General features: G+C 46.5%; 2 protein-coding genes across 2 annotated transcripts in view; both read left to right on the top strand.

Annotated features, from left to right (window-relative positions):
* PNLIPRP1 (pancreatic lipase-related protein 1) overlaps positions 1-695 on the top strand; it is a 13,959-nt gene extending 13,264 nt beyond the window's left edge. The window contains 2 exon segments of the mRNA XM_012663899.1: positions 210-377; positions 624-695. Coding sequence (XP_012519353.1) covers positions 210-377; positions 624-687 — 232 coding nt within the window. The 3' untranslated portion in view covers positions 688-695.
* Positions 696-8,859: 8,164 nt separating this feature from the next.
* Positions 8,860-23,958, top strand: PNLIPRP2 (pancreatic lipase-related protein 2). Its single transcript, XM_012663871.1, is given in 17 exon segments — positions 8,860-8,998; positions 9,332-9,380; positions 10,091-10,123; positions 10,126-10,244; positions 11,527-11,652; positions 12,422-12,556; positions 13,258-13,369; positions 14,754-14,900; positions 16,064-16,132; positions 16,135-16,182; positions 18,356-18,504; positions 18,992-19,089; positions 19,091-19,123; positions 20,706-20,739; positions 20,741-20,817; positions 21,697-21,864; positions 23,865-23,958. Coding segments are annotated over 16 exon segments (1,491 nt in total). The 5' UTR covers positions 8,860-8,998.
* Positions 23,959-25,780: the final 1,822 nt, after the last annotated feature.

Here is a 25,780-nt window from a genome sequence, read left to right as displayed (position 1 = left end):
AAAAATTAACTAGAGTTTAAAAAACAATAAATAATAGTTTGAGGCTACTGGCATATAGCTGACTTTTCCACTTCTATATCCTTTATTTGGAAACTAATTTGGAGAAATACTCCTGTTTGTCTAGAATCAAAAAAAAAAAAAAGCAGCAAAGCTGTATATGGTCATTAGAACTCATTTTTATGAACATGATTGTTTCTGCTTCTGTCAAGTGGGATTATCAAACCAGGCACAACCCATACCAGTGAGTTTGATGCACGGCTTGATGTTGGAACAATTGAGAAAGTCAAGTTTCTTTGGAATAACAACGTGATAAATCCAACCCTCCCCAAAGTGGGTGCAGCCCAGATCACCGTGCAAAAGGGAGAGGAGAAGACAGTGTAAGTATCTTTGCTGGCTTGTGCCTAAGGATGTTTGGAGAGATTCATGTTATAACGTAACAGAAACCCACCCCAGAAAGCCCTGGTACAACCTGTTCTCCAGGAACTGGTTGAAGCTACAGCCCTATGCTCTCCTCATTTCTTTTCAATTGTAAATCAGTAATTACCTTGGTTTGACAACTCAAATCACCGGGGCATTCGCTAAAGATACCCAAACACTTAAAAAGCACTCATTTTTCTCCACAGGTACAACTTCTGTAGCGAAGACACCGTGAGAGAAGACGTGCTGCTCACTGTCACGCCCTGCTGAACTCCAGGCAGGAATGCCTGCTGTGTTCACATCAATAAAATCCACTGACGCGTCTGTCTACTCAACACGTCCATCTTTGGCGTCAGCTGCCGCCCGTGGCGACAAGTGGGAGTCGAACATTTAAAAATTTCATGAGCATTTCCATATACTTGGGTTTCTCGCCATTGACTTCTGATCACACACCACTCTTCCCCAGCTCCCTTGGTCGCCATGCCCCCTGTCTTCTCTTTACCTGAGAGGGGTGGCAATTAGCAGCAGAACTAGAGCTCTGCCAGGCTTTAGCCCTGCCCCCCATCTTTCACGGGGAAACTGAGGCCCAGTGGGGAGGGGCGTAGCTGTTCAAACCTGGCGTTCCAGTCAAGACAGAGGGTCGGGCTCCTGACTCACCTTGGGGGAAATGTCCCGGGATGATGAGGCCTCTCTGCGGCGGCAGATTTGGATGTGATGGGACCACTGGGCGGCCCTGGCCCTGGGTGAGGTATGCAGAGCCTGTGACGGGCACCTGCGAAGAGCGCGGACCGGCTTCCAGCCCCGACTCCCCTGAGCAGGGGCAGTCTGTGGCCGGCTCTTCGTCCCGGGGCAGGAGCCCTCTCAGAGCGGGGCTGGCTGAGGAGGGGTGGGAGGCAGGACTTCTAGAAGGAGCGCACGGAATGGGCCCTGCGTAGGCGGGGCTATCTGTCAGCCAATCGGCTTGGGCCCCTGGGGAACCCCTGGCCAATCAGTCGTCACCACTGATCAGTGGCCCCACCCACACAGACCCTGGGAGACAGGGGCGTTCTTTGAGGTGGCCCAGCCTGAGGTCATCCGGGAAGGTCACTGCCTCCTCAGAGGGTCTCCTCCTGCATCACCAGGCCCCACATCCCACCACGGCAGTTCCGGTGCCCAGCCTCTGTTTCTAACCAGCAATGCCACGTCAGACCTGAATGCGAGTAGGTTCCAGTTATCCCTCAAACGCAGTGTTGTGGCGAGGATGGAAGGAGCGACTGTAGGCCTCCCAGGACAGGGCACAGGGCGGAGTGCTCGGTTAAACAGTGGTGATGATGAGGGTGATAAAGATGATGGCGGTGGCAGGGGACACCTAGCACCCAGCGAGAGAGAAGAGAGCCCAGGCTGAGGCCCTTTGTCACAGTTTTACCACACCCCAGGCAAAGCTGCGCCCTATTGGCAAAGAGCTCAATCAATGCAAGGTGGATTCTGCAAACACCAAACACCAATTCTGTTCCCACCCCTGTACCAGGCACTGGGGAGAGTGGAAAGCAGAAGACACCAACTCTGCCTTGTCAGGGAGCACGCAGTAGTAGGGAGTGCTGCCCCCAATAAGCACTACCATGCTGCCTTCTAGAAATAGAAGCAAGGTAAGTCCCAGGACAGGGTGTCCCAGAAGAGGGGAGGATCAAAATGGGAAGGCTTTACAGATCCAGTGGGTTTACGCCCAAGTTTGAAGGAAGACGTCCTACAGAGACTGCAGGCTGGGAGGCCAGCTAGGAGGAGGTGGCCCCTGTGGATATCCAGGCAAGAGGTGATGAGGACCTCTGAGGGTGGTGAATGGAACCTAGGTATAATGGAGAGGGTGCGGCTGGTGGTCCATTTGTAAGAACCCTGCTCCCTGCTCAAGGAAAGCCTGTCTCACTGCACTCCTCAGGTATAAACGATGATTTGGGAAAAATGATTTTAAAAGAGGGAGAAAAGTGAGAAGAGCACAGAGCTATGGAAGAAGGAAGCCAGGTGGGAGACTTCCAAGGCTCTTGGACACACCATAAGCACGCAGCTTAGGCGCTACCCTGAGCCTCAGGATGACTTGGAGTGACCTGGGTCCCAGCTACAGGGGCAGGGGAGGCAATGGATGGAGACTTGAGCTGGAGCAGAGCCAGCTCACTCCTCCCACATCCCTATATTGCTGTCCTGGAACCTACGTCCTTTTATCAGATATGCAGCTGGAGAAAACTCCCAGGAAAGCAAAGAATAGCAGGTTCCAAGACCATGGACCTTGACTGCCAATCAGTGTGATTGTCTAGCATCCACTTCCTGACATCCTGGGGAGTCCAAGCTCAGCGCCATAGATCTACGACTCAAACACACTGACTTGGGGAGATGGGAAGTCTGGGGCTCTCTGGGGAGGGAGTGATCTACTTCTAAGATCATTTTGGTGATCTACTTCCAATCTCTACCCTGACCAATTAAAGAGCAATCATAAGCCACAGACCTTTTTATAAAGCCCACAGGTGATCCCCAGGTGCAGGCAGGTGACCATCTGCCATGATGCAAGTATATTCAGCTCCCAGGGCTCCCATGCACACTCTTCTCTGAGAAATTACTAATTTTTTGTTTTCATTTCAATGATCATCTATTTTTTTTACTAGTAATACAAATAAAACTTTCTTTTTGTCAGGATAATTTGCAGTAGAACTTTTGTCTCCTGAGTTGATGCTTAATAAAATGAAATCAACAGCAAAATTCCAGGAGGTTTCAAGAATTTTTTAGAATAAATAGAGTTCATGTATGTACTGAGGTCTGAGAAATCTTGGGCAGCATGATCTGGAACTGAAAATGTGGAAGAGATGTCCAGTGTCACAGGCTTTGACAATAGAGGGAGTTTGCCCTGGGACCTGGAATGAAGGCGCAGGGAGAAATGAGCTGGGGCGGGGTGGTGGTTGGGAAAAAACTCAGAAGAGGGGAAAAACAGGCTCCTTCCAGAACTGTGAGCCCTTCAATATAGGCATTTATCAGCTGGGAAGGCATCAAGAGAGTGGCAGAAATGAAGCTGGGCAGAGACCAGATGGTGGCTGTTAGTTTGCTGGGGCTGCCATAACAAAGTCCCATAAGCCAAGGGGCCTAAACAACAGAAATTTACTGTATCAGAGTTCTGGAGGCCAGAAGTCTAAGATGAAGGTGTCAGCAGAGTTGCTCCTTTCTGAGGGTTGTGAGGAAGAATCTGTCCCAGGCCTTACTCCTATCTTCTAATGATTTGCTGGCAATCTTTGACGTTCCTTGGCCATCTTTGCCTTCATATTCACAAGGCATTCTCCCATGTGTGTGTCTCTGTGTCCAAATTTCTCCTTTTTATAAGGACACCAATCATATTGGATTAGGGCCCACCCTAATAACCTCATCTTAACTTGATTATCTCTGTAAAGACCCTACCTCCAAATAAGGTCTTGTTCTCAGGTGCTGAGGGTTAGGACTCTAACATACCTTTCTGGAGGAACTCAATTCAACCATAGCAGTGTCCACTTGCTATGGTCTGAATGTTTGGGTCCCTTCAAAGTTCATGTCAAAACTTAATTCCCATTATGGAGGTATTAAGAGGTGGGGCCTTTGAGGAAGTGATTAAATCATGAGCGTGCTCCACCCTCATGAATGGGATTGATGCCCTTATAAAAGAGGCTTCAGAGAGCTGCCTGGCCTTTCCATCTCTTCTGTCATGTGAGGATGTGGTATGGATCCTTTGTTGTCCCCTTTCACTACGTGGGGACACAGCAAGAAGGCACCATCTTGGAAGCCAAGAGCAGCTCTCACCAGACACCGAGTCCTTGATCTTGGACTTCCCAGCCCCTAGAACTGTGAGAAATCAATTTCTGTTCTTTATAAATTACCCAGCCTCAGGTATTTCATTATAGCAACACAAACAGACTAAGACACCACCCTCACATGCACAGCTTAGGAGCTTGGATTCCGTATGAATTCTGATCCCTCTCCACGGAGTTATTCTCTTTAGATGAAGCCCAAATTATGTGGTAGCCCATATATAAGCCCTCCTCACATGCTTTTTCTTCTTTGTGCTTTTGATCATTTGTAATTATGTATTTGTAGGTAATCACTGCCTGTGCCCCATGGGACCATAGGTCCCAGGAAGGCAGGGAAGGAGCATGTTTTGTTCACCGTTGTACTGTCAAGGCTGGAAGAGTGTCCAGCACATTGCAGCCACATAAAAATGAATGTGAATATGTGAACCAGTATGTGAATCATGTATCTCTGTGCAATGAGGAGCCACCCACAGGATTAAGCTAGGAGGGACTTTGGGAAGTGGGAGGAAGCTGAGCTGGAGTGGGACATGCAGTGGCCTAGAAAGAGGTGATGCCAGCTGCAGGAGGGCAAGAGCAGGGGGAATGAGGGGAGGGGACAGATTCAGGAGGTGTTAAGGGACAAAGGTGCAAGCAAAGGAAGACCCAAGCCACTCCCATCCCCTGGGCAGCTGCTGTGCCAGCTGGCAGGGCTTGCCCAGACCTTGGCCCTGCCACCTATCACCTGCCAACCATGTGGTCAGCAAGTGAGTTTTCCCACAGGTGCTGACCTTCACTTCTTTCCCACATCAGACAGTTGGCAGAGCTTTGGGTCCTCTGGATGCCCCAGAGAGGAGAGGGAAGCTGAGCTGGTTTTGCATGGGCAGGCAAGTGGAAGTGAATGAGTGCCCCTGGGTGGCAGCCTGTAGCCCAGCTGGCCTGCCTTGGGTCACCCTGCAGAAGAGACCAGGCAGGCTCTGGACTGCTTGGGAGCACCTAGTGTGTCTTCCTCATCTTTCCCCAACCCCCAACCACCAGTAACTATAACAGGGTTATCCAGCCTTCTTTGGGGTGCAGCTTGGTGCAGGGACAATTTTACTAGATCAGCCTAGATTCCACCAATTCACAGATCAACAAACTGAGACCTGGCAGAGGAGAGACAATAGCACCATAGTAGGAAGTGGAGGCCTGACATCAGGGCCCTACTCTTCCATTTGCTCCTATACTAAGCCCTTTAACCTTCCTTGTCCTCTATTGTCTGAGCTGTAAAATAGGAATTAAACAAGACTCTCTATTTCTTGAGTATTTCACAGAATCTAAGAGCTTGGATTTGATCACTGCCATTTATCTGAGGATACCTTTCGAACCACCACTATCTAAGTCCTTTCCCATACTCAGCTGTCTCCCATGGTCCTCAACACCTGTCCTTGACACTGTGTTCCCCAGATGTGTTTGTTCCGCATATTTCTCATCACCTTCGGCATCATTACCTCTTAGGTTATTTCTTACTCTCTTTAAATAATGGACTCCTTCAGGGTGACTCTTAATTGGATAGAAGGCAGAATCCTCTCTCCAGGTTGTAGTTTCCAAAATTTCTTGTAGGATCCCAGATTTGAAAATGGCCTTGGAAGTAGATCACCTAAGTCAACCCTTACCTGATGCTTGACTTCTGCCTACCTCTACTCAAATTGCAATGTCATTCAAGTGAGGCAGGGAGCTCACTCCCCACTAACAAAACCCTATTCTATTTTCCACTGAATTGAGCCTTTGGAAAGTTTCCCTTATGTTGAGCAAATCTGCCTCAGTGAGCCCCTTGAGGGCAAGCATGACCATGGCCTGCCTTGGTATTTATTATAGAACAGACCCTTGTGACATGGAAATAAGAAGAATTACTTCTTGCCTCAAGGAACCAAAACCTCCTCCCCTTTCTTTCTAGCTCTGCCCTCTGGGATGGATGTTGACCAGATGAGACACCACTGGCCACTCAGGTGAGAAGGTTTCCCTGGATTCCTTGACTAATTTGTGGCCCGAACCAGGCGAATGTGAAAGATAAGAACCCACCAGACTATCTGAAAATGCCTTAGCTAAACCTCACCAAAGGCTACAATCAAATCACAGAATGGGTTAGCTGCTATATGGGTAGCAAAACCAAAAATCAAAGAACTACACAACCCAAAACCCTCTCCTAATAAAGACAGAAATCTTCATTAGGAATATAGAATCAGTAAAGGAAGATACTCCAGGCTTAGCTAAACACCTAAAATGGACCACAGGCCACAGCTGTGATCATTCTCTCTTAGGGAGAGTCCAGGGGCCAGCTGCGCCTGTCAGAGCCTGGGGAATAAATAATCCAGTCTCTTCCTCCTCCCACCCTCTGATCGTCTGCTGGTGCCTCCCATTGGCTGAACCCAACCAGAAGGCCAAGAGCCAAGCAGCCCAGGAAGGCAGTCCTGGGCACAGGGCAGGAGGAGGAGACAGGAGACTGAATGTGGAGAGGCAAACGGGAGTTATCCAGCTCACCAACTCGATGAGACATTAACTTCTAACTCCCCATTCTTACATATGGAAAATATTTATTAATCATCTCCCACTGCTAGGTACTGGACTCCAGCAACACGGTGATGGCTATACAGACCTTGACCCTTCTATCAAGGCAAGATCTAAACAAATAGTCATGGAAATATAATTATCAATTGGGATGCTTTTTATGAAAGGAAAGATAAGGAACATGATAAGAGATGTTAAGGAAGGTCTAGTCTCAATTTGAGGGTTGAAAAAGTCTTCTTTGTAAACTGAGCCCTGAGGGATGACTCTGGCTTAGACAGGGAAAGCGGAGAGTGTGTGGGGAAGAGGAAACAGAATATGCAAAGACCCTGAGATGGGCACTTTCCAGAGACACCTGGAGTTTAGTGAGTGAGGGAGAGACACAGGTGAGGCCAGGGAGGGAGGGAAGGTCCAGATAACACTGCACCTTAAAGGCGCAGTAAGGAGTTCAGATGTTTTTCCAAGAGCTACGGGCAGCCACTGGTCCCATGTCATGGGCTTAGGGCTTCATTCAGCCTAATACTGTCATTCCGGCATCCTCATTGGGGTCCTTTATGAGCATGAGAGTCAAGCTTTGGATCAGGTGTCATCCCTCAGCTGCTGAACACCTCCAAGGGCAGTGGGTGCCAACACCAAGCTTTGGATTCACTGAGGCATCAGCGACCCTATTCAGGCTTCGTCATCACTTTACCAGTTCCTTAAACCTCCACTTGACTTAAGCCCATTTGAGATAGGGAAGTTCATTCCTTGGCTTCCCTCAGTGCCACACTGTTCACCTCCAGTCTCAGAATTCTCAGAAGGGAGTTTCACTGAAAAACGCTATTTTTCTACACTGGAAACCCTCAGGAAATTACAGACAACCTCAGCGCTTCTGGGATTGATCAAAGGGCAGAAGTGGAATGCAGAGCAACTGGAGCTCCCACCCAACTGCCGGTGGGAGTTTACAACAAGTGGTTGCCGGTGCAACCACTTTGGGAAACTGGCAGCATCTCCTAAAGCTACGCATGCACACACCGCAGGCCCCCACAATACTCCTGGGTATAAATCCGAGAGAAACGTCTGCATATGTCCACCAAAAGACTTATGTTACACTAGACAAGAATGTTCCTAGAAGTAGCGTTCATAATAACCCCAAACTGGAAAGAACTCACATGTCCACCGACAGAAGAACGGATAAACAAATTGTGATATAGTCTCACAGAAATATACCAATACTACCCAGCAATAAAAAAAGAACCAACTAGTGATACACGTAACAACATGGATAAATCTCAAAAACATCTTGTGTGAAAAAAGCAAAACAGTAAAGAGTACATACTGTTTCATTCCATTTATATGACATTGTAGGACAGACAAAGCTAATCTATGGTGACAGAAATCAGAGTATTGTTAGAAGGATGGCAGAAGGAGCTGTCTGCTGAAAATATTTTACATCTTGATCTGGGGCATATACATAGGAATAGGTATTTGTTGAAACTCATTAAACTATATTTAGGTTTTAAATTTAAGACCTATGCACTTTGGTGTATCTAAACTATATGCCAATTTAAAACATGGAAAGAGGTCACCTGGCTATTCCCCCATGTTCTCCTCTGGCAATGAAGGAAAGAAAACACCTCCACTTCTTATCTCCAGGCCAAGGTATAGCCAGTGCAGCTCAGAAATACTTTTAAAATAAACTATATTGTTTCTAAACAAAGTTATATTCAAACCATGTTCATCTTCCTTTTGAGCTTCTCCATCTGTGAGGTTGCCTTCAATTTTATCTTCTGTCTAGGTTCACTGAGTGGGGAGAGGGCATCTCTCCCCCAATCCCACCCCCAAGATAAAGAAGGCATGTATCTTCACAAACTCTCACTTCCCATCCTTGCACCATCTGTCAAGAGCAACAGGCAATATGATGGGTTTGGGGTTCGTGTGTCCAAAGGGATTTTGATCCAAAGGTGCTATGTACCGCTTGGCGTTTCCCAGTTATCACCTTGGGAACACAATCTTTTGGCAACTGAACCTGTAAACTCAGACTAACAGAGCCCTTTCCCACTCCAAAGTCGGTTTTGCTTTCCATGAATCTTACTTTATAAACAATCCTGCTCCCCGGGTTGAGCTGGCTTTATGTGTTTATGATAACTTAGGTTCAGAGTACCCACATGCAGTGCCATATCTAACCTGCCCCAGCCTCTACTCTAAGGAGTCCAAAGGATAAAGCCAGGTTATAAAAGGCCACAGCCAAACTGCTGGGCCTTGAGTGGAAGCTCTGGTGCAGCACAGTAAGTCACGGCCCCACATGGGGAGGGGACTTGGCAGGGCTGGGGCAGTCCTGGCTGCCAGAGGGACATGGCCCATAGAAGAGAAACCACTGCAGTGGAAGCCCCTGAGCCCGGGGTTCATGTGTGCTGCTGTCTAACTCTGTGTGTTGGGAGGCCTCAGCCTCAGGGCCCCCACCTCAAGGGAGAGACCTGTGGGGCCCAGGCCACTGGGCATCTGTTCCACTCACTCTCCCATGTTTGCCCCAGGCCTCCTGCCCTGGGTGGGTCCTGCTGCTGCCAGCCTCACACTGTGCACGTGGGTGTCTGGGAGTGTCTGTGTTTTTATCCATGCAGATGCTGTTGTCTTGGACAATTGTCCTTCTCCTCCTGGCCACAGTCAGAGGTGAGTAGCTGCCACCACTCTCAGACTTAGACATGGTTATTTGGGTCATCAATTGCGTGTTTTGAGCCCCTACTACATGCAGTGTGATGCACAAAGAAATCATTCCTGTTCTTAAGGAATTTGCCTTTTCAAAGAGCAATGGGGAAAATCTGAAATGGCAGAGAATAACTTGAAAAAAAGCACGCATAAAAGAATGACACGAAGACATGCGAATGGGACAAACACCAGCGAATGCCTACTGTGTGCATGGCCTGTGCTGGATGCAATGGAGATGTCAAGACGTAGCGTCTCTGTACTACAGAGTTTATCGGCACTTGCTAAATACTTGATATCGGGTGAGTATATGTCAAGGGCCACCTGGGACTTTCCTGAAAGAGGCCATGGTTTAAAGGCAGCAGGTTGTAGATCAGCGATTCCCCAAGTTGCCTGATAATAAGGGGCACTTATTAAATATGTGTTTCTGGGGCCCTTCCCCAGACCCTCAGAATCAGAATCTCGGAAAGAGAGAACTAGGAATGTGTATATGCAGTGTACATGCTCACCCCACCCCCGGGTGATTCTTACCACCACAGAAGTTTGGTGAACCAAGAAAGACCAGCATTGGCCTTCGCCAGAGCTGTGCTTGGTCCTGCAGAGTCTTCCTGTATAGATATGACATTGCTCCTTTCTAGAACCTCACAAAGTCCTGTTTGTGGCTTTTTCTGCCTTAGGGAGAGAGATCTGCTACCAGCCTTTTGGCTGCTTTCTGATGAGAAACCATGGGCAGGAATCATTCAGCGACCTTTCAAGTTATTTCCCTGGGCCCCCAAGGACATTGACACCGGCTTTCTTCTGTACACAAATGAAAACCCAAACAACTTCCAAGTAAGAGTGGGCATGTAATGACTGCATGGAGGGTGTATTTGGGCCCCCACAGTGGAGTCTTCACTTGGCTGTCAAAGGCATAAGTCACTGCCTTGGAACTTTCCCTGGGAGGAGGCGGGTATGCACAGCGTTTACGGAGAAACCCAGAGCCAGGGTATCCCCAGCAAAGTCTGTCTCCTAGAAATGGAGGGAGAGAAGCCCCCTCAGGAGTTGAGGCTGAGGAGGTGTAAATCCTTTTTGAGGAGCTAGAAGACAGGTGGGGCAGGGGGGACATTTAACCGCAAAAGAGAAAAGGTGAGGCCCCTTGGAGCACTGTTCAGTTCCCAGAAGGCCTGCCAGGTGACAGCTTGCTCCAGGGGGTCAGAAGTAAGCAGGAGACAGTTTCAAGGAAGATCTTGCTAAGAATTCAAGCAGCTCGTAGCTCTGGTCCCTGACAGTATAGAGAGTCAGGTGTCTGTCTCTAGGTCCCTGAGGTCACCCACTGTGGGGCCCTATGTGACAAATTTCCATTTAGTGCCCGTAGCCGGGAGTCTGCTTGGACATGGTTACTGTGCTATTTCTATTTTGTTATCTTCCTTCTGGCATCTTGTCCATGGGGTCTGTGGAAGGGGCAGGCCTGTGGGCATTTAGGAATGTGTTCTGAAGTCACACAGCTCCACTGAGCTGAATCTGCCCTCAGGCCTAATGCTCTAGCCCAGAGGTTCTTCACCTTTTCTGTGCCAGAGACCTCTCTGGCCACCTGGGGAAGCCTACAGGCCCATCTCATGGCAATGTTTTTAAATGCATAAAATAAAATATATTGGATTACAAAAGAACCCCATTATATCGAAAAATAGTTATCAAAACATTTAAAAATATAAATATGTGATATATTAATAGTAATATATGTGCTGCTTTATTATCTCACTAACGGGATCTAGGAGTTGGTCTAATAACTACTGTCATTTAAAATAGTGATGAGTATAAATGATATTTTGAGATATCTGCAATAACTACAATGTAACCTAAAAAATGTCTGTGACTTCTACTGGGACAGAGTCACGGGTGTTGCTAATACCACTGTGGTTTGTTGCTTAATTTCGTGATTAACGGAGACGCTAGATTTCAGTTAGGGATTCATGAAAATAGAAGTCCATGAACTTGGACTTTCTGAATTCTATCCACAACCCCAGGTCAGGAGCTCCTTCTAGTTTGACTCAACTTCATGGGAGTTGAACCTGTGATCTCAGGTCCATGGCTTGGAAAGGCCAACATTCAAAATCATCTTTTTAAATTAAATCAGCGAATCACTACGACCGACCCAGACACCATCGAGGCTTCAAACTTCCGACTGGACCGCAAGACACGCTTCATCATCCACGGCTTCCTAGACAAGGGGGAGGAGAGCTGGCCGTCAGACCTGTGCAAGGTAGGAGCCGCTCTCCTCACCTGGCCACTCGCTCGTGAGGCCAGCACCCAACACACAGATTCCTAAACAGCACCCCCAACACCCCAGAGAGAGGAAAGAAAATACTCCAGGGAGGGCTGGGTCCTTCCTAAAGCCACAGAGGAAAGCCTGGTTCTCAGGGGCATCCATTGCCAAGTTCTCCCTACCTACCAATTCCTAGCCCACCATCTCCTCTGAGGCTGCAGAGATACAGAGTCCAGTCAGAAAGTCTCCCCAAGTTGGAGACTACAGCAAACTTGCTGGCATGTGTCCCTGATGGTTTATATAAAACCCCTGCATGACATAAAAAAAACACTTAAATTTTACCCTCTAAAGCACCACTATCTGTTAGAACGTTTTGCAATGATGAAAATGTCCTACATCTGCACTGTCTAAATCAGGAGCCACTGGTTGCATATGGTTATTGACATGTGGCTGGTGCCACCGAGGAGCTGAATTTGACATTTTGTTGGGTAGTAGTTTGCTCACAGATCTGTTAGATGGTCTGTTTGACCTGGCTGTGTCAATAACCACCTGCGAGACCTCAGACAAGTCACCGGTTCCAGGTCTGTTTCCAGTTTCCACATCAATTAAGCAGGTGTTAGTATGGCCAGTTCATAGTGTTGCAGGAGGATGAAGTTATGATGGGTGTAAGGAATATTAAAGCTCTGACACAAGCTAGTTACCCGATGGATGTGAATTCCTATCTCTGTTTATAAATTGGTTTCTGCCCCTTGTTTGTCTTCCCCAGAAAATGTTTAAAGTGGAGAAGGTGAACTGCATCTCTGTCGACTGGAGACTCGGGGCCCGCACAGCATATTCCCAAGCCGTGCAGAATATTCGGGTCGTGGGGGCGGAGATCGCTTACTTAACACAAATTCTGTAGGTAAAACACTGCCTGGGCCCGTCCCGTGGGCCGGGGACAGAGAGAGGAGCAGGGAAGCACCGCGTTGCACCCAGAGGCAGCCTGGGGACCGGTGGGCAGGTCAGGGCTGGCAGCAAGGAGTCCAGGTTCTAAGCAAGAAATGCCCTTCCTAAGATGAACGTTCCTCCCTTGCCTACGGCCCTGAAGACACCGCGCCCCATCATTTCCTAGCGGGGGGGGCCTGGGGTAAAATAGCCTCGAAGCCTCAGTTTCCCCTTTTGAAGTGAGGCCGTCCTCCCAGGCCGTGGTGGTTATTAGAGCGCAAGAGGGACTGCCCAGCAGGTATCAGCCAGCCCGTGAGGGGAGGCCCTTTCCACGGTCCTGAGGGAGCCCAGGCCGGGGCCACTATCCACGCTCTCCCGGACAGGTCCCACCCCTGCCAGGGAGAAGGGAAGGGAGGCGGCAGCGGGGTGGAGGGTGGCCGCCTGCAGTTGGCGCGGCGGCCGCTGGTCAGCACTGTTGCCGCGCGCACGACCCGGCCCTGGGACGCGCAGACTGCAGCCTGGGGGCCTGTCGCGCCGTCCGATCCCCGAGCCGGCGGTCGTTCCTCCCGAGTTTCGAGCCCGGGTCCTGACCCGATCCCTGGCAGGATCCCGCGCCTCCTTCCCGACCGGCAGGTCCCCATGCAGTGCGCTGGGATCTGACGTGCCGTCCCTCCGCAGACGGAGCTGGGGTACAGCCCCAAGGACGTGCACCTCATCGGCCACAGCCTGGGTGCGCACGCGGCCGCGGAGGCGGGCAGGAGGCTGGGGGGCCACGTGGGCAGGATCACTGGTAGGGGGCGCAGGGGCCGGGCCGGGGTCCCAAGACCCGGGGTGCACGCAGTTAGAGCCTCGGCCCGTGCACTTCCCGGGCGAAGGGCGCCCCTACTGGTCCTCTATTTTAGCTGATGCCGGACTTAAATTTAAAAATAATTAATGTGTATTATTAATAGAAAATAGATGGTTATAAATAAAAATACATTTATTTTTAAAAAGAAAGATTTAACTAGCACATTAAATCCATGACTCAAGGGTTATTATTGCTAGGCAAAGTTTTTAAAAAAGTGAGATGATAAAAAATTCATCAGTTCTGTAAAATTTATTGAATGTCTTCGCTGTGCCAGGAGAAAGCAGAAAGTGAAAGTGGCTCGCTGAGACCTTCCACATAGAAGGTGCTCAGTAAATAATGAATGAATGAATGAATCACTAGGCAGAATGAATGCATACAAGACAAAGACACAACTATTTATTTTGTGCAGCCGAATCAGTATATAACTTTAGCAAACAGTTCAACATCCCTTTGCTCAAGGCACTGGGTGAAGGATGGGGGATAACAGCTGATGTTTATGTAGAATTTTGTAGTTTTCCAAGTGCTTTCTCTTACATCTTTTCATGGAGTTTTCACAATGACCCTGTAAGATGGCCTGTTGTCATTATTCCTACTTTCCAGATAAGGATGCTGACGCTCCGAGAGGACATACATTTGGCCTGGAGCAGAAGTGGGGCAAGAATACAGATCACTGTGTGGCCCACTCCTGGGCACAGAGGACCTAGGCACAGCCCCTGCTTCAGGAAACTCACAGTCTAGTCCAGGAGGCAGACAACGGAGTAGGCAAATAAAATCCACAGCAGAATTAACAGATGCAAAATAATGCAATGTGGATGGAATGGGCCAAGAAAGGAGAGGAGTTAGATTCTCCATTTAACCATGCTGAGGTGGTGTTTGTGCTGGGTCTGAGAGGAAAAAGATTTAGATAAAGGAAGAATGTGGGGAAGGGCACAGCAGGCTGGGGAACAGCATGAGCTAAGACACAAAGGAATAGAAGTGTGCAGGGCTCGGGGACTGGGGAGTAGCTGGGGAAGGCCAGGGAGCTTCAGTCTCTCAGAGCAATGGCCAATGGTAACATGTAAGGACAGAAAGAAAAATGGACATGCCAGTGGGAGGCAAGGGTGCTCCGCCAATCCTCCACAAGCCAAGCACTAGGGATTTCCAAATGTTCCTCCACAGGCAACAACCCCACTCCTGGCCTTTCCGTCCCAGCCTCTCTCTCCCAAGCAGACCAGGAGCTACAGACCCAATCCCCTAAACCATAGCTGCTAGAGCATGAGGCCCTTTGCCTGAGAATCCTCATGTTCAGTTTGCAGGGACGGGGTTTAGATCCCAATTTTTCTTACAGTGCAGCTTGTCCACTCCTCCCTTTCGGGGCTAGATCCAGCAGAGCCACGCTTCCAGGGCACGCCTGAGGAGGTTCGGCTGGACCCATCCAATGCTGCGTTTGTGGATGTGATTCACACGGATTCTGCTCCCATAGTCCCTTCCCTAGGTGAGTTCCTCAATCCCATCTCCTGATGACCAGGGCTAGAATTGATGACACTGGGCCCAGGTCCACCTCCACACATATACACACAAATTTCAGGGAGCGGCTATTCAAAATGGTTAACTACAAGAAAGGCTTGGGCACCAACCATTCAAAATGGGTACCAGCTTCAAATAAATAACTGGTACAATGTCAGTGGTATCAGCCTGCAGCCTCAGGTTAGACAAAAAACAATTCTATAGTGTATGGTGGGTTTTCACTCAATCCTTAACCCCTATATCCTTCCCCAGTCTACCAATACCTAAAGTGGCAGATGTGTAATTTTTGATACTTGACCGGTACTTGCAAAATACAAAGTTAACTTTTGTATTTTTTTCTTCTTTTGTCAAAGCTTCGGTTACAGTTTGTTTTGTTGGAGACTAAATCTATCCTTTTATTTAATTCTTCTAAAATCAATGTTCTTTTTCCAATATTATGTAACTACTCATAAATTTGCCAATAAAGGATATGTTTTTGATGATGATGATGATCATAATGATGTTATCAATTACTGTTTACCATGTGCTGCACTGAACATTTTGTACACATTATCTCATTAATCTGATAACACCCTAGAAAGTGGGTATCATTGTCATCATTTCATAACTGAGAACTGATTCTCAATGAAGTTAATTAATTTCTCAAGATCACTAAATCTGTAAGTAGAACAAGGATTTGATCACAGACCTGTGGGCCTCAAAGCCAAAGCTCCTAGCCGTTAAGCTATGGCTTTCAATATAAAAATGTAATGTAGAAATCAGAATTTTAAAATGAATGAAGTCATAAAAGTTGCACTAGTCCTGATAGGTTTCTACGGGTGCATAATGGTATCAAGGCATATCAGTATTGTCCAGGGCCTTCCCAAGACAGACAGACACATATACTAATATATGTGTGCACACTCAGCCAGAGCCCAGCTTCCCCCATCTGTTCTCTTTTCCGTCCTCGTCTTGCCAAGTACCCATCTCTGAGAACTTTCCGAAGAGCTAGAGGTGGTGGTGGCTGCGCTGAGGGGAGAATCTGCAAAGAACGTTCTGTCTCTGATTGGTACAAGCTGAACATCTTGTTGTGGCCACGACCTAACTTGGGACCACTTAGCTTCCTGCTCACCTCTGCTTCGAATATTTTAGGTTTTGGAATGAGCCAAAAGGTGGGCCACCTGGATTTCTTTCCAAATGGAGGAAAGGAAATGCCTGGATGCAGAAAAATATCCTTTCAATCATCATTGATATAAATGGAATATGGGAAGGTAAGTAAATTCAAGAGACAGCAATTGCTCTATTTGGGGAGAAAGTAGAATGTATGGTCTGGCCTTCCTAATACTGAATTTGCCACCACTTCTGGGGGCTTATTCTGTACCAGGCATTTTCACAACAATGCTATGTGACAGTTACTATCAGAAAAGTTACACAGTTTGTCTAAGGCCACCCTATATTGAAGCCCAATTTCCGACTATAAAGCCTTGATCTCATGCCCCAGCCTGTGCTATCTCCCCCGGTGGTCAGGATGCTGGGATGAGGGCTGACTGGCCCACTGGAAAATACTCAGCTCTGGTTCGGGCTGTCCCTTCTACCTTCAGCACCTGCTCCTTAAAGAACTTCAGGGCATCAATGAAGAGTCAAAGGGCTTTGACTTTCTTGCTGGTTGCTGTTGTCAGGTGCTGGGAATGGAAGGGGACTGAGCTGGTAAGAAGAGCACAAAGGAGGGATTGGGGTGCATGTGGGAGGGGAAGGCCTGGAGGTCTGGGGGAACCCATGGTGGCTGCTGGTGTGTATTTCTGTTCATCCGAGAGAACAGGAAACATACCCCTAGCATTCAGTGACTTCAAGGTACCATATACATTAGCTGCCTCTTGTTCTAGCCTTTGGCTATTTGTGTTGCCCTCTCCCTGGAGACTAGGCTTCACTCTCCTCCCTGAAAGGGGAGGCTTTGAGCCCTGATCATTTTATTTGTCTTTATTTTTCTGAGCTGGGAGTTGCCAGAGGCCAAGGACTGTGCCTTGGGCATCCCAAACACCCCAGTACCCTGCTCAGGGCCTAGCCCAAAGCAGTCACTACATACTCCCTTAAGTTTAATTGAATGGCCTTGTGCAGGATTTTAATATTCCATGTGCTTGACATCAAAGAGCAGAGTTGATAAAGCAGCCCCAGCTTCCACTGACAAGTAAATGGGACTCTTGACCGCTCAGCTCTGTACCAGGTAACTTCTGGGAAGATGTGGCTATTCCCTGCTCCCTGAAAGAACACCAGTGTCACAATAATAGCTGCCCCCTCCCACAAATGACAAGCAAGGCTCACATAATAGGAACGAGCCCAGGTTTAATTAGAGAGGCAATTTAGAGTGAACAAGTCCATGAACTCTGGAGTGTGTTTCTATTGTGTTGAGCTCTGAGTCACCCAGGCGCTGGGCACTGAGGAACAATTAAATCCACTTTCTCCCCTATTATGGAGTCCCTGGGCAGCAATTTTGGATAAAAGAAACAATTAAGTCTGAAACAGGTTCTGTTTTCTGGTGATGAACGCTGGCGTGAGGCACACAGAACCCGGCTTTGGCCAGAAGCCGTGGAGAACAGATCCACCCGGCACCAGAAGGGGTCTCCTTCCACAGCAGGTGGGAGGTGAAGCCCACCCAACCTCCAGGATTGGCCCCCAGCTGTGTCCGAGGTCACTGTGAATTACTCCATGGGAAGTTTTGTACCAAGTAGCCAGAATGAAAAAACAGTTTTCCAAACGAGAGGACTTGAGTTGAAAGTGGTGACTAATGCACTGAAAGAGTAGCTGGGGGCCACGGCGACCTCACTGTGCACTCCTTGTGCCTTGTGCCGGCACAGCAAAGAGATTTCTCCGCCTGAGGCCGAGGCACAGAAGAGGTTGGTTTCTAGGAAAGGCCTGTCCTGGTGGCCCGGAGTCCTCACACGGGGGGCGAGTGCGATCCACAGCAGCATTACATGGGCCTGCATGGCCACTATTTTAAAAATGGGGATGCACTGCTACCACTGAGGCGTGGGAAGATTTTCATGTAAAAGTTGAGATTCTCATGAAAACTTAGAAGACCAAGAAATTTGGGCCTTTAACATGTAACAACTGGCCGGGCTGTGCAGGATCCCTTTTAAATGCTGTTTCTCTCTTCTCTCTTAGTCTCTTTGTCTCTCTGACTCTCTCTGTCTCCCCCACCACGATCCAGATCCCCAGCCCTCTTCATTCATTTACAACACATTCCTGGCCCCTAGAGGAGTGGATCAATGTGCTTGTTAGAACTCGTCACTCCTCAACAGTTGCCTGGCCTCAGCCAGTGCCCCAAAGTGTCCAGGAGTGCTGGCACTCGTCGGTGAAACGTGGAGGTGTTTCCTCACTTGGTCAGAATGGCTCACACTTCACAGGTGAAAGGCTTCCTTTGAGCTCCTTTGGCCTTTGCTTTTTCAGGGACTTCCAACTTTGTAGCTTGCAATCACCTGCGAAGCCACAAGTATTATGCAAGCAGTATCCTCAACCCCGATGGCTTTCTGGGCTACCCCTGTGCCTCCTACAGTGAGTTTCAGGAGGCAGGTCACACCAGGGAGGCTGGGGAAGATGTTGGTGGCCCTGTCGTCCATGTTGTTGTCACTTTGGCTTAGAATAGAACATACAGGTGTAACTCTGCAACCAATGGGAGAGATACTGGAAATTCTCACAGACTTCTTCCTCCAGGAGTGGGAGGTGGGAGGGGAGAGGTGCAGACTATGCTGGGCCCTCCCTGGGGTCCCCAGCTCTTCCTTTAGAAAAATTTCCAGTCTACACAGAAGCTGAAAGAAGGGCCTAGCATGGTTCTGTGCACAATTCTGGGGATGGATGCATGGATGCATGGATGCATAGGCAGACAAATAATTGCATGCATGGAGTAGTGGATGGATGGGAGAATGAATGGATGAATGGAAGGATAGATGAGTAGTAGATGAGAGGCTGGATGGAGGATGGATGGGTAGATGGATAGATGGTAAGATAGGTAGATAAATGCATTGATTGATTGAGTTAATCAAAGGCCTACCACTAACAGAAAAAATTATGGTTTTTTTCCACTAGAATGGCTGTTTCCCTTGTCCAGCTGAAGGATGCCCCAAAATGGGGCACTATGCTGACCAATTTAAGGGGAATACCAGTGCTGTGGGACAAACATTTTTTGAACACAGGAGAAAGTGGTAACTTTACTCATAAGTTTTCACTTTACTCACTTAAAGTGCTTGCAAATATTAATAATTTTAAAAGGTGTGCCAGCCTTATTAGGCAGGACCCTTGGTAGCAACTGATGGAAACTCAACTACAACCAGTAAGCTATAACGTAAGAATAGTAGAATGGAATTTGTCTTGGATCTCATGTGTACCCCTTTACTCAACAATCCTGATTAGGAGAATAAAGTACAATGATTGACCCAGGCTGGGTCACGTGTCCACCCACCCCTGTTGCAGGAAGGATGCATCTACTAGCGGAACAAGAGGACAACATGAGGTAAGGGTAAAGTCATTGTAAGTCAAGAAGTCACTGCAGTTATGATTATCTGTCACAGAAGACCTGCTACACACCCACACACATACACACGCACACACACACATCTTGTGTTGTTGTTGTTGTTGTTGTTTTGCTCAGCTTCTCATTAAAAAAGTGCAAGATAGTAAAATCAATCAAGAGTCGTTTGCTATAAATAATATCATATAATGGCTGGAGAGAAGAGCAGTTGTTTTCTAAGGGAGTTTTAAATTTTAAAAAAATGTATATAGCACTTTACAAAACAGTTTTCACATACCGTATTCCATGTAACCCTCACAATATTTACCGTGAAAGATAACAGTTTGGCAGTATCTATGAAGTCTTATATGCATATTTCTGTAATCCAGTCACTTGCTTCTCAGAACACACGGTAGAAAAGTACTTGCATGTGTGCATAAGAAGGTATGTTCAAGGATGTTCACTCATTTTTATTAATAATAGCAAAAGATTGAGGGGAAAATCTAAATGTCCACCAGTTGGCAAATGACTAAATACTATTAAATACTACATGTAACCATTAAAAAGAAGGATATATCTCTATGTACTGAAGACAGAAAATGTCTAAGGAATATTAAGTGAAAAGACAAGTGACAAAACACCATGCAATACACTAAGTGTCTCAGTCGGTCCAGGCTGCTATAACAGAATACCATAGACTGGGTGGCTTATAAACAATAGAATTTTATTTCTCACAGCTCTGGAGGCTAGAAGTACCAGATCAGGGTGCTGCCATGATTGGGTTCTGGTGCACTACCATCGTCTTGTATCTTCCCACATGGCAGAAGGAGAGCAAGACAGCTCTCCGGGGTCCCTTTCATAAGGGCACGGATTCCATTCATGAGGGCTCTTCTCACACGACCTAATTATCTCCCAAAGTCCCCACCTCCTAATACTATCACTCTGGGGGTTAGGATTTCAACATACGAATGTTGCGGGGACACAGACGTTCAGTCCACCGCACCGTGTATCGGTCAGGACACACATGTGCAGTAACCGGCTGCCCTTCATTTGTCCAAAGACACATACCTTACTGTGTTGGTAAGGGGTTCTGCTGAACCACAGTATTTACTGTCCCCTGAGTCCCTCACCCCCACCTAGAATCTGAATTCTGGGTCCCAGGAATTCAATTAAGTCACATCCCCCCTTACCTCCCACCCATAGGGGATTCAGAGCTTGGAACAATAATGCTTCCATTGGGTCATTTTTTCAATAAAATGAGTTCATTGAACTGATTGTATTTCTTTGGACAAGCTGGAGATATAAGGTATCAGTCACACTGTCTGGAAAAAAAGAAAGTGACAGGGTACATCAGGATTGCTTTGTATGGGAGTAATGGAAATTCAAAACAATATGAGATTTTCAAGTAAGTTCAATAACCATACTTTAATAGATTATTCATAAAACATTGGGTATAAACTCCTTTATAAATCTAGGCATTTATTATACAGAACCATTGAATCCTAGAATGTCCAAGCTGGAAGGAAGTCTTAGCATCTAAGAGTTCAATTATCCCATTTTACACAAGAGAAGAGTGAGGCCCAGAGAGAGGGAACTCACTATTTAAAATGAGTCATGTGCTAACTCCTTTTGGGATGTCAATCACCTGACCTGCCTTTTATGAACATCAAACTCTCCTTAGGCAATGCACATCTGTATGGCACATTTCCAACACACAATTCATTACCACACACAGGTACACATTAAGCCTGGGGCCAGCCTCTTCCTGCTGTGTGGCCTCGGCACTGGCTTTGCTGGGCATAGAGAGGTGCTTGGTAAATATGTGTTGGACAAACACATAACCTGTGCGGTAAAATTAGATTCTGTTTTTGCACTAACTTTGCGTAATAATTTTCACATTGAGGTAAATTTCTTTGACAACTTCCTGTGCTACCTACGTATGAGACGCTAACAGATGGCATTGGCTGAACCACATGCATCTTTACCTAGGACACTACATCAACTGGTCCTGTAGCAAGAACTTATAAGGTTAATACGCCACCCCAAATATTTGACTTTTCTTTAGGGACAAAGTAGAATAGTGGAAATCTGGGGTCCAATATTTTTAAAAGGTGTGCTATGCACAAATACACTTGTGTTTGGGCAGCTCCCAGATGCATATGAAGTCATTTGAGGTATTTGCCGAAAACCAACAACAGCAGCCATTGTTTGGTGAAACAATGGAGTACTATCATCTTATGTGTTCCTATATCCAGCTGGTATAACATTTATGTTATATTTTCAGAGGCTCCCTCAAACCAGATGCAAGTCACGTACATTACATTGAGGTGGATATCAATGTTGGAAAAATCCAGAAGGTTAAGTTCCTCCGGAACAACCATGTGATAAATCTCTTTTCACCCAAACTGGGGGCTTCCCAGATCACAGTGCAAAGTGGTGAAGATGGGACGGAGTATGTATCTTTTATTCCATCTAAGTCTGATTATTTATATTTATGTATCAATCTATCCATCTATGCATGCATCCATCCATCCTATCACCCACCTACCCATCTTTGTATCCATTTACCCATCCATTCATCCACCCATCTGTCCATTCTTCTGTCTTTTTCTGTGTATCCACTGAATCACTTACCCATCCACTCATCCATCCACCCTCCCTCCTAGACATCTGTCTCCTCATCCTTTCATCTTCCCATTCATCCATTCATCTACCTAACTATTCATCTCAACTCTCCATCTATCTGTCTGATTTACTTTGAAAAATCAAACATCGTTTTCCTTAGACAAAATTCAACTTGGCAGGGGCAAGGCAGTGGCTGTAGGCATAGATTCAAGAAACAGGCAACTATGGAGAGTGTTTTATCTCAAACAATAAGGACAACAGCTAGGAAGTACACGGGGAAACCTCTGAGTTGATTTCAGTTAATGTGCAAATATTAATGTAAATTGGTTTGTTTGGAGACTATAGCATAAGAGGGCTATAGACTGTGTTGGGAATCACAGTGGCAAGCTCTTCTCATTCTGAGGGAATAGAATCTCATGTTGGGTTGGGAGAGAACATAACTGTTTTAAAATATGCAAAGAAAGAAGGACATTTTAAAAGAGGGTAGTTGGAAAATGGGATGTTAGAAAATGAAGGAAACGTCACCTCTCATCTGCTCTCATTTAAGATGAGGAAAGTGAGAGTTGGAGTTGAGTAACTTGTCTAAGACCACACAGGGAAGCTAAAGGAAAAGAATATTGGGCTTCAAAATGTTCTCAAAATACACACCAAGATTTTATTCAGCTGCATGCCTTAACTTTACTGGCTGTAAAAGCAGTAATACTCCAATTCCTCAGTGTATTGTCGGAAGGATCAGATGTCATAGTTGCTGTGCCATTACTTTGTATACAGTAGTTCCCCGCTAACCACAAGTGATATGTTCCAGAACCCCTATCCAGTGGATGCCTGAAAGCATGGATAGCACTGAACCCTGTATATATACTATGTTTTTTTCTGTACGTACACACTATACAGCGTGCATATGCTAGACAAAGGCACAATTCACGTCCCAGGTGGGACAGAGTGGACAGTGTGAGAGTTCATCGTGCTACTCAGAATGATATGCAATTTAAGACTTATGAAGAACTTATTTCTGGAATTTTCCATTTAATATTTTTGGACCATGGTTGACCGTGGGTAACTGAAACCAAAGATGGTTGGGGGCAGGAGCGCTACTGTACTTAAGCAGGTAACACGGTGTGAGGCACAGCAAGGACTGGGGCCCAGGTCTTCTGCAGTCCCGTCCGTGTTCTTTCCATAGTGCCCACTGGCTCACCCAGCCAGATGGGGAGCTGAGGAGTCCATGAGGTCCTATTACAAATATTCATGTAATTAATGCCCTTTTATGATATTTTCTATGTTATATATATTTGACCAATAACTATTTGGAATACATTTATTTTTTTGATCAATATTGCCAAATTACCCTCTGTAGTGATTATACCAATTTACACTTCAATAAACAATATAATAGGTTGAACCACATGAAATTGCCACTTGTACAGGTCAGAAAAGTCAAATGTTGGCAATTTCATATGAGAGCACTTCACACCCTCACCAGCGTGGCATATTGTCAAACCTTTTGCCAATTTGACAGGTAAAAGTGCATTTCCTTGCATTGTAATTCTAATAGATTTTATTATGAATGAGGGTGAACATCTTTTCCGAGTTTAATGGCTCTTTGTGTTTCTTTCTCTATGAGTTGTCCAAATTCTTTGCCAATTTTAGGCATCTTTTTAATATAATTTTTACTTTAAAGAGCTCTTTAATATTAAGAAAATTGGAATATTCTGTCATATGCAAATATTTTGCTCAATTTATCCCTCACCCTGGGAGGAAATAGAAAATCAGTTTGGAGGGCCTGGAGCAGCTGCTCACAGGGCCTGTACCTGGCTGGTCTATGCCCAGCTCATACTCGGAGGCTTCCGCAGGTACCCATAACCCCAGTGGCTTCCGCGAGGCCTCTAACCACCTGAACTCACACCTGGTCAGGGCCACGTGAGACAGCCAGGACTAGGTTTCCAGCTTTCCTCCCTGAGCCTGATATTCCAGCCTGCATTGTCTTCCTTCAAGGCTGCGCCCAGCTCTGGGGCTTGGCACCTCCCTCAGTGCAGAGCTGCTGGGGCCTGTACAGAATGTGGACATGCCAGCCTGGGGTCCTGCCCACCCCCCCACAGCCTCCCATGTGCCCCCAGCAGAACTGCCCAGTCAGTCATTCCTGGGGCCACTGGTGAGCAAATGGGCAGGTGCCAGGTAGAGGGTGTCATTTTCAAGGCCTGAGTAGGGTGGGGTAGTAAGGCGCACCTATTGGGCCAGCATGGGGCTACTCACTGTTTGAGTCTTAGAATCCAAAAATGGCCTCATCTAACAGATAGAGAGAGTGGCATCGTGACAGCAGTGGCTGATGCTTGCAGAGAACTGCAAGTGATTCGTCCACTGAGATTCAGAGATGGGGGGAAAGGAGCTTTCGCTTCCCTTTACAGGGGGGCCCCTAATCCATAATGGAACCAAAGTACAGTATATTGGGATTTTTGTTTCATTCTCCTTTTTTCCCTTTTCTTTCTTTTTATTTTCTAAATTCTTTTTCTGGAAGCCCTATGTAATATTTAAAATCTTAGCCTTGTACAATGAACTACGTCCTTGTCTGAAACCTACAGATGTTCTAGATCTCAATAAAACCACAAACTATAGGACAGAAGTTCTCAGTCCTGGCTGCATGCTAGAGTCACTGTGGAGCTTTAGAAGAAAATCCCATATCTAGGCTGTATCCTAGACCATCACAATTTCTGGGTTGGGACACCAGATTTTTAAAGCTCCTCAGGAGATTTATAGCCAAGGTTGAGAACCACTGTGTGTGTTTCCTCTCAAGAGTTCGTAATGACACTTTCTATCTTTATCTGTACAAAATCCCATAGTGTGATATAGGGCCTAAGTGCTCAGCTCTGCGAAGAGGCCGAGCTGGCCTTGAATCCCAGCTTCGTCTGCTTCTACGTGTACTACAGTGCCTGGCACATAATAAACACTCACTAAAGGAAGCAGGAAAGGCTAGCTGACACGAGTTATATGACACCAAAGCCAAAGAGATAAGACAAGCCCCAGCCTCAGGAAAGCTATTTGAAGTGGATGCAACATAGGATTAGTATTCGGAATTCCTGAAGAAAAAGATAACCCAATAGAAAAATGGACAAAGAACAAGAGCAGGCAAGCTACACAGAGGAAAACTAAATAACAAATGTCTCGAGATTCAACCTCACTAGTAATCAGGGGAATACAAATGAAACCAGCAAAATAACACTCACATCTGTCAGATTACCCAAAATGTAAATTTAGCAATGAAAAAGAATAATCTAGGACCCATCTGTATCAACATAGGTAGATTCCCAAAATGTCCCACTGAAGAGAAAAGCCAGTGTCAGGCAGGTATCATTTAGATACAGAAATTACTACTTATATCCATTTTTATTTACAAAATACTACTACTCACCACATACGTCATACAAAACATCAAAACATGGCTTAGAAGGCCATTTAGAACCCTTGGTTACCAGAAATGTCATATTTATTTTTCGTTACATAAAGATTTGAAGTAAATATGATAAAAGCTTCATCTCTGGTAATTCCAGGTGGTAATAGCTAGAATGTTATTTTATTTTATTTTGCATTGTAATTTTTTATATAAATTTAAGAGGAAGGGGAGAGAAAGAAATTGACTGATTCTAGGGAAGCCGAGAGGGCTACCCAGGAGCCCAGATGTACAAGGTTTGCAATGTTTTGGAGTTCAGGACCTGCAGCTGGTGAAAGATGACTGAGTGGGTTTCCATGGC

The sequence above is a fragment of the Propithecus coquereli genome, unplaced genomic scaffold (assembly GCF_000956105.1).
Source record: "Propithecus coquereli isolate 6110/MARCELLA unplaced genomic scaffold, Pcoq_1.0 Scaffold84, whole genome shotgun sequence".
NCBI classification, from domain to species: domain Eukaryota; kingdom Metazoa; phylum Chordata; class Mammalia; order Primates; family Indriidae; genus Propithecus; species Propithecus coquereli.
Note: the sequence above shows the minus strand (reverse complement) of the source record. Positions and strands in the feature narration are given on the sequence as shown.